This window comes from Mustela lutreola, chromosome 6 (genome assembly GCF_030435805.1).
Source record: "Mustela lutreola isolate mMusLut2 chromosome 6, mMusLut2.pri, whole genome shotgun sequence".
NCBI lineage: Eukaryota > Metazoa > Chordata > Mammalia > Carnivora > Mustelidae > Mustela > Mustela lutreola.
The window spans coordinates 103,744,552-103,753,845 of record NC_081295.1 but is presented as its reverse complement, the minus strand read 5'-3'; the positions used below and the strand labels follow the sequence as shown (position 1 = coordinate 103,753,845).

The 9,294-nt window shown below is 34.8% G+C and overlaps 1 protein-coding gene across 6 annotated transcripts in view; it reads right to left on the bottom strand.

Annotated features, from left to right (window-relative positions):
• Positions 1-1,013: 1,013 nt before the first annotated feature.
• ZNF451 (zinc finger protein 451) overlaps positions 1,014-9,294 on the bottom strand; it is a 138,410-nt gene continuing 130,129 nt past the window's right edge. For 5 of the 6 annotated variants that reach the window (XR_009354765.1, XM_059178328.1, XM_059178326.1 and 2 more), the window contains one exon: positions 1,014-1,705. Coding sequence is in view for 5 of the 6 variants with exons in the window: in XM_059178328.1 (XP_059034311.1) it covers positions 1,659-1,705 (47 nt within the window). In the remaining variant the exon portion in view is untranslated. The other variant, XM_059178330.1, reaches the window with a different exon arrangement.

The window sequence follows — 9,294 nt, the reverse complement described above, 5'->3', positions numbered from 1 at the left end:
ATTAATGAAAACAGTAAACAACCCAATTATTGTTTTAAGGGTTATGATGAAATATCCCTTTAGTGTCATATAAAAAACTTCATTTACTCTCTACCATACACACCACAAAAGCTTAACAGAACATCAGTGTATATCACACATGTGTGAGGTACCTCTAGCAAAGAGGTGTTGATTTCTCTTTCCCACATCTGCTTCACCCCTCTTCTTTCTGGATCATCCTTTCTCTGCTCCTCACTATTGAGCAAGATCTTGGAGAGGTCTGTAAGGTCCAGCTCATGACTACCTCCTAAAATCCTGCCTGAGGACTTTAACATACAAATTAAAAGTACAAGTGGTCGTTTTGGAAAAATGGTAAATTCTCAACCAACCGGTCTGTCTACTTAAAAAAAAAAAAAAAAATGCAAGCAGGTAGGACAGAACTGACATCGTAAGAAATAAAAACACAAACTGGTTTCCAATGTGGATTGGAAAGATTATAGTAATAGAACAAACAGTAATGCTATTTCACACTAAAATATCAAGTTGCAGAGGAAGAAAATTCTAGCCATGATTTTTTGTCTTAAAGACAAATTCATATTTATAGAAAAATTTAAGTCTGGTATGTAATTACTACTTAAAATCTTTAGGGAAGACTTTGTGCACACACACAAAGATAGTATGACAAGCCCTTCTTCGGTCTTCTATTTATGTAATGTTTTTTATTCTTCACAATGGAGCCTGACCATTTAAAAACTAAATGTTTAATACCAAATGTAGGAAGCTGACGGTTTAATTCAAATGAAATAAAAATTTTAAAGGTTAAGGAAGATTACTCCTGAGTAGACCATCAACATTATTTTTTGGAAGAATATTATGTTTACACAAATATATATAAAAAAGGACTGTTATTAAAAATACATTTAATTCTATGGAAATATTTTTACATCATTCCCTTTAAACTATAGATAATACAAGTCACATGAAAGTCTAAGCAGGTAAAAGGAATGGAAAAGGTTTCAATAATTTCAAAGAAATTAGGGTTTTTTGTTTTGTTTTTAATTATAGCAATGTGGTACTCCAGTTACAGCAGGATAATACAGCTGAGTGAAACCTACAAAGAACATTGCCCATTAAAAGTTTTTAATCTGTTTCCATGATCAGTTTCCATTAATCTCTTCTAATAATCATAAACAAAGATCTCAAAGGTATTCTATATTAGTGCCACATAAGAAATAGAATTTACAGAAAAACTGAGCTATGACAGCTTTATTTATATTCATTTTCACTCCTAAAAAAATAAACTAGAATCATCTGTTACAGTACAAATAAAATTAAACAACTAATGCTATTTGGGAAACATATAAACAATAGTCAAGAGCCTCTCTATTTTTTTAGTTCTTTTAACCTAAATATATAAATTCAGAGTTAACTGGAAAACTGTGATAACTATATTAGAATACATGATTTGTATCTGCATTAACATGTATTCTATTCTTCTGTACAATTTGCCAAATAGCACAAAAATACAAAGCAAATATCAGATGCAAAAGCAAAAAAAACATGTTTCCAAATACATTTGTACCGACAGATTTCTGGTCTCCTTTAGAAAACAAACTCAAGAATTGATTATCCTGAGTTTCTTCAAGGCCACTTGATGTTGTGTGGTAATAACTTTACAATTACATTTCCTCAAGACTTCTTCTAATAGCTTCTTCTAATTCCACATCTGCATTAACAAAACAGAGAATTTTAATATTTAGGGCAGAAAACTAATAAACATGCTTTATGTAAATCTCATCAACTACATCTGTCTTTCCAAAAGGAAGGAAATACAAAGTTGAGAAACCTAGGATGACTTGGCAGTTTCTTATAAAATTTGAGTGTTTCAAAATAATGAGAATCTGGATATAACCTCAGATTGAATTATAATATGAGCTTACTAAAGAACTTGCAAGTTATTTCCAGTTAGGGACAACAGTCAAAAAACTTTTGATATCACTGACAATCACTTAAGGCAATGCATATAAGGCTTAAAATAGAAATAGAGAGTCAAAAGCATGAAATGCCAAAATCTCACAGGCATTAAAAAGTTTTTTTAAGCTTTCTAGTATCTCAGGTAAAGAGTGAAACTCATAGCTATATAATGTCTTGAGAAGCATATAATATATCATTCATTTAACAAATATTTATCGCATGCCCACTGTATACCAGGCAAAGGAATACAATAGTAAACAAGAATGACATTCTTGGGTTTACAAGTGGTTTCTCCATTTCCTGGCCTTCACCAGCTTCTCACACCAGATTTATTTCATCCCATCCAGTCCAAAGTCTCTCAGAGGCTCCTTGGTTCACGGGTACCAGTGATCTCTCTAAGATGCAGCTATACCTTCCTCTCAGCTGGGATACTGTGTTATGTTTCTGTAATTTAAAATACTACAGGCTAGTATACACTGTATGTTAAATTAAAGCTAGATTCTAGGTCAGGGAGTTGCCCTAAGATGAATTCTAGGGATGAGGAAACACAAAGAAAAGCCAAGATGCTCTAAGCAAAGAAAAACAAGATGATAAGACTTGTAAAAAATATGAAAACTTATTTATAAAGTTATAATAATTAAGGCTGTGGTACCAGTTTCTAGAAGATAATACAAGGGAATAGCTTTATGATCTTAGTGTAGGGAAATATTTATTAAGCAGAATTTTAAAAAATATTATGGAAAACTATGGTAATTTGGAATCTATTAAAATTACTTTTATCCATTAAAAGACACCATTAAATGAGTAAAAAGGCAAGACATACAGTGGGAAAAAATATCTGCAATACACGAACTTGTACCCTGAAAGAACTAAAAAATTTTCAACCCCCAAAAATCAGTTAAAGAAATCCAAAAGAGGGGCGCCTGGGTGGCTCAGTTCATTGGACAACTGCCTTCAGCTCAGGTCCGATCCTGGAGTCCCGGGATCGAGTCCCGCATTGGGCTCCCAGCTCCGTGGGGAGTCTGCTTCTCCCTCTGACCTTCTCCTAGCTCATCCTCTCTCTCATTGTCTCTCTTTCAAATAAATAAATAAAATCTTAAAAGAAAAAAATCCAAAAGAAACTGTTAAGAATTTTGAAAAGGCACAGACATAATGGTCAATAAGCCTTTTTCATCAGAAAAACAAAAATTAAAACCACACACATAAAAATAACCGTATATACCCATCACTAGCTAAAATTAAAAGACTAATTTAAATGACTGGTGAAAATGTAAATCAATAGGAACTCACATATACTACTGGGACCAAGAAAAAAACCTGGCAAAACCATTTTGGAAAAACAATTTGGCATTACCTACTAAACCTGAACATGAGTAAACCCACTCCTAGGTATATATTCCCAGAAATATGCATATATGTTCATTAAGAGATATGTATGAGAATGTTCACAGTAGCATTATCTACAATAGCCAAAAATTAAAAAGCAAATATCTAAATAGAATTTAGAATAGAATTGTGTAGGTACTAGAAATGAAGAAACCAAAGCTACATGCTAACATCTGGATGAATCTATAAAACAATGTTTAAAAGGCATCTAGGGGGTGTCTGAGTGGCACAGTTGGTTAAGTGTCCAACTCTTGGTTTCAGCTCAGGTCATGATCTCAGGGCCTCAAGACGGAGCCCCGTGTTGGGCTCCATGCTCAGCATGGAGTCTGCCTGGAACTGTCTCTCTTGGTATCTCTCAAATAAATAAATCTTAAAAAGAAAAAAAAAAAAAAAAAAAAGGCATCCAGACATAAAAGAATACAGACCATGCTCGTGCTTTCCAATATGATAGATACTGACTCTATGTGGCTATTTATATTTAAATCAATAAAAATTAAGATTCAAGATTTAGTTTTCCAGTTAAGCCACATTCAGTGCTTAAGTTATACATGACTATTAGCAACCAGGTACAGATACAGAATTATTTTCATCATGACAGAAAATTCTTCTGGACAGTGATAAGTCTGTATGATTCAATTTAAATAAAGTTCAAAATCAAGCACTATTAAACTAGTATTTCAAGACATGATAGTGGTCACTGACAACTGGGAAGGAGTGTAGGGGAAGTAACTGGAAGAGGGAGTGAGGGGGATACTTCTAAGGTACTGGTTGTTATGGTTGAATTATGTTCCCCCCAAAACATATGTCCAAATCCCTAGTACCTATGAATGTGATCTAATCTGAAAAGAGGGTCTTTGCAGGTGTAATCCATTTAAGATGAGGTCACTAGGTTGAGCCCTAATCCAACACAACTGGTGTCCCTATAAGAAAGAAATGCCATGTAAGACACACAGGTAGAAGAAGAATATGGAGGCATGATGATGGAGGCAGAGATTAGAGTGGTATATCTATAAGCCAAGGAGTGCATACAATTGTCTATTAATAACTAAAAGCTAGGAGAGGGAAAATGACCCTCATAGATTTAAGGATGAATGGATTAGAAATCTCAACAGAGAAATCAATCTGTTTTTTAAAAAACAACTCAATGAAAAAAATTAAAAAATTTAAAAACCCCAAAAAACAACAAAAAAACCCCCAACTCAATGAAAATTCTAGAACTGAGGGGCGCCTGGGTGGCTCAGTGATTTGGGCTGCTGCCTTCGGCTCAGGTCATGATCTCAGGGTCCTGGGATTGAGCCCCGCATCGGGCTCTCTGCTCCGCAGGAAGCCTGCTTCCTTCTCTCTCTCTCTCTCTCTCTCTCTCTCTGCCTGCCTCTCTGCCTACTTGTGATCTCTGTCAAATAAATAAATAAAATCTTAAAAAAAAAAAAAAGAAAAGAAAATTCTAGAACTGAGAAATATATTTGAACTGGAAAATTCACTCAGCTTAACAATGGAGAAGGAAGGGGAAAAAAAAATTAGTAAACTTGATGGCTGAACAACAGAAATTAATGAACAAGGGGGCGCCTGGGTGGCTCAGTTGGTTTAGTCTGATTTTGGCTCAAGTCCTGATCTCAGGGTCCTGTGATGGAGCCCTGCATGGGGATCCATGCTCAGTGGGGAGTCTGCTTGTCCCTCTGCCCTTGCTCCATTTGTGCTCTCTCTCCCAAATAGATGAACCTTAAAAAAATAATAACAGAGAAAAAAGATTGGAAGAAAATGAACAAACCTCTGGATAAATTTAAGAGACCTAACATATGTATAACTGGAGTCAAAAAAGAAGAGAGACCAAGTGGGGACAGAAAACTGTTAAGAAATAATGGTTGGAAATTTCTAAAATTGTGTAAACAGGGGTGCGTGGCTGGCTGAGTCAGAATTTATAATACCTGTAGATGTAATACAAATGGCAACTATAGTGGAGAGACTTGGGGGCAGGACAAAACTAACCTATGGTATTAGAAGGTTTCTACATTTTTTTTTTTTTTAAGATTTTGTTTATTTATTTGTCAGAGAGAGAGCACAAGCAGGCAGAGTGGCAGGCATAGTCACAGAGAGAAGCAGGTTCCCCGCTGGACAAGGAGCCCAATGCGGGACTTGATCCCAGAACTGTGGGACCACAACCTGAGCCGAAGGCAATGGCTTAACCGACTGAGCCACCCAGGTGTCCCGGAAGGTTCCTACATTTTAGATAAAGTGGAGTATAGTAGCACTCAATACACTATAAAAAGCAAAAACTATACACTGTAATCTAGAGCAACCATAAAAATTAATACAAAGGGCTAAAAGCCCATAGACCTATTAAAAATAAAAACGGGGATGCATAGTGGCTCAGTAGGTTAAGCATCTGCCTTCGGCTCAGGTCATGATCCCAGGGGTCCTGGGATTGAACCCATGTTAGGCTCCTTGCTCAGCACAGAGCCTACTTTTCCCTCTGCTGCTACTCCTGCTTGTGTTCTCTCCTTCTCTTTCACTCTTAAAGAATAATAAATACACAAACAAATAAGATAGTAAAAACTAAATACACACAATACAGTAAAATATAGTACTATAATAATCCAAAAGAAGGTACAAAAGTAGGAACTAAAAGATAAAAGAGGGGACAAAGAGAAAACAAAATAGCAGACAAGAATTCCACCATGTACGAAATTACATTAAATATTAAGACACTAAATAATCCATTCTTTAAAAGTAGAGATTGTTACAGTAAGTCAAAAAGTAAGATCAAACTTCATGGTGTCTATAAAAAATGTACCTCTCCCTCTCTCAATGCCTCTTACCTCCACCCATATGCTTACTCTCTCTCAAAAATAAATAAAAATCTTTAAAAATATTTTCATGATTAAAGGTGTTACCAGAGATAACATTTCATAATGATAAAAGTGTCAATTAGGAAGACACATCAGAAATACAAAACAGAATTTTCCAATTAAAAACAGAACTTCAAAATATAAAAGTATAAACAGAATTAAAGAGAAACGTAATCTACAATCACTGATGAAGAATTCATTATCCCTACTGCAATACCTGATAGATCAACTAGATTAAAATAAATGAGTACAGATAAAGATTTGATATCAACCACCTTGGCCTAATTGACATTTATAAAGTATTCTACACAATAAACACAGAAAACACATTCTTTTCAAGTGCATATGTAATTTTTACCAAGACACGCGACATGTTGGCTGATAAAAATCTCAATAAATTTAAAAAGATTAAAGTTTTACAGAGTATATTCTCTTACCATAACAGGATAAAATTAGAAATGAATAGTAAGACATTCAAATATTTGGAAACTACACAATATACTCCTAAAGAGCCAACAGGTGAAAGAAGAAAATCCAAGGAAAATTAAAATATTTCAAATTGAAATATCTTTCAATTTCAAACAGCAAAAATACAAGATGTGAAAAGTCATGGAACATGGTAAAAGTAGAGGACTGACAAAGTTGTCTGTGGGCCAAACCCAGGCCAAAGACAATTTTTGTAAATAAAATTTTATTGGACATATCCACAAGCATTTGTTTTTGTGTTATGTATAGGTGTTTTCATACTGTAAGTTTAAGCTGAGTAACTGTAACAGAGACAATGTGAACTACAAAGTTTAAAATACTTACTACCCAGTTTTACAGGAAAAGCCTGTTGACCCTGGCTTAGAGGGAAATTTACACCTTTAAATGTTTATAAATGTATAAATTTAAACCTTTAAATTTAATGTATTTTCTCTTCCTTATGGTTTTCTTAATATTTTTATCTGTAGATTATTTTATTGTAAGAATACAGTATATAACACATATAACATACAAAATATGTATTGACTATTTTTTAAAAGAATAATTTGAGAGAGAGAGAGAGAGAGCGCAAGCGCATGCACAAGTAGGGGGAGGGGCAGAGAAAGAAGGAGAAGCAGACTGTCCCCTAAGCAGAGAGCCTGCAGTGGAGCTCAATTCCAGGACCTCAAGATCATGAGCTGAGCTGCAGGCAGACACTTAACCAACTGAGCCACCTAAATGCCCATGTATTGACTATTTTTTGTTTTATTTACTGTTTATTTTTAGAGAGAGAAAGAGTGAGCATGTGTGAACTGGGGAAGGGCAGAGGAAGAGAAATCCAAACACACTCTGAGCTGAGTGTAGAGCCCAATGCAGGGCTCAATCCCAGAACCCTAAGCTCATGACCTGAGCCAAAATCAAGAGTTGGACACTTAATCAGCTGAGCCACCCAGGGGCCCCTACAAAATATGTATTAATAAATAATTTGTTATTGGAGGCTTCCAGTCAATAGTGGGCTATTAGTAATTAAGTTTTTAATTACTGTGGGTGCGTCAGTGTCCCAACCCCATGCTGTTTAAAGGTCAACTATAGTTTGGAAAAGTAAATGGACGACTGTAGCCTTCAACAGAACCGCAGTCTGGGGAAGAGAGAGATATGATTTCCAGAGGTACTACAGTATTTGCATACCCAGTTTTCAACAACAAAGCACAAAGAATACAAAGAAACAGGAACATATGGCCCATTTAAAGGGGAAAAAAATGAGTTAAACTGTCCCTGAGAAAACCTAGACATTGGACTTACTAGACTAAGACTTTAAACCAACTGTTTAAAAAAAAATCCTTTAAAAAAAAAAAAAAGATTTTATTTATATATTTATTTATTTTATTTATTTATAAAGATTTATTTATTTATTTATTTGACAGAGATCACAAGTAGGCAGAGAGGCAGGCAGAGGGGAAGGGAAGCAGGCTCCCTGCTGAGTAGAGAGCCTGATGAAGGGCTTGATCATGGGACTCTGGGATCATGACCTGAGCCAAAGGCAGAGGCTTTAATCCATTGAGCCACCCAGGCTGTGTATGTGTGTGTGTGTGTGTGTGTGTGTGTGTGTGTGTATATATATATATATATATATATATATATATATATATATATATTTAAAATATGTTCTAAGAGCTAAAGTAAACCACAGACAAAGAACTAAAAGAAACCAGGAAAACAATGTGTGAACAAAATGAGAATATCAATAAAGAGACAGAAATTATGAAAAGCCACCAAATAGAAATTCTGGAGCTGAAAAGTGCAACTAAAATCAAGAATTCATTACAGGAGTTTAGCAAATTTAAACAAACAGAAGAAAGAATCAGCAAACTTGAAGACAGGACAAGTTATCCAGTTTGAAGATAAGAAAGAAAAATGGAAAAAAGCAAGCAGAAAACTTGAAGACAGGACAAGTTATCCAGTTTGAAGATAAGAAAGAAAAATGGAAAAAAGCAAGCAGAAGTTAAAGGACTGGTGGAGCACTATCAAATGCAATAAGATATGCATTATGGGAGTCCAGAAGAAGAAGAAAGGGACAGAATGAATATTTTAAGAGATAATGGCCAATAAATGTCCCAAATTTGATGAAAGATATGAATCTACACATCTTAGAAGCTCAACAAACTCCAGGATGAAACTGAAAGTGATCCATGCTGAGACACATTACAGTCAAAGCATCAAAAGCCAAAAATAACACAAGCAGCAAGAGAGAAGCAACTCATCATGTGTAAGAGATTCTCAGAAAGATTAATAGCTTATTTTTCATCAAACCACAGACGCCAGAAGGCAGTGAGTTGACATAGTTAAAGAGCTGAAAAAAACCCTTATAAATCAAGAACTCTACGTCCAGCAAAATCAGTCTTCAAGAATGGAGAAATGAAGACCTCCCCAGATAAACAAAAGTAAGGGAGAGTCTGCTACTAGTCTTGCCTTTTAAGAAATGCTAAATGAATCCTCAGGTTGAAATGAAAGAACATTAGATAATAACTGAAAGCTATATGAAGAAATAAATTAATATTTGTGGGAATTTTGTCTGCCTTAATTTCACTCTCTTTGAGAGGTAATTACAGTAGAATAAGAAAGAATTCAGTAATAGGAATTAGAA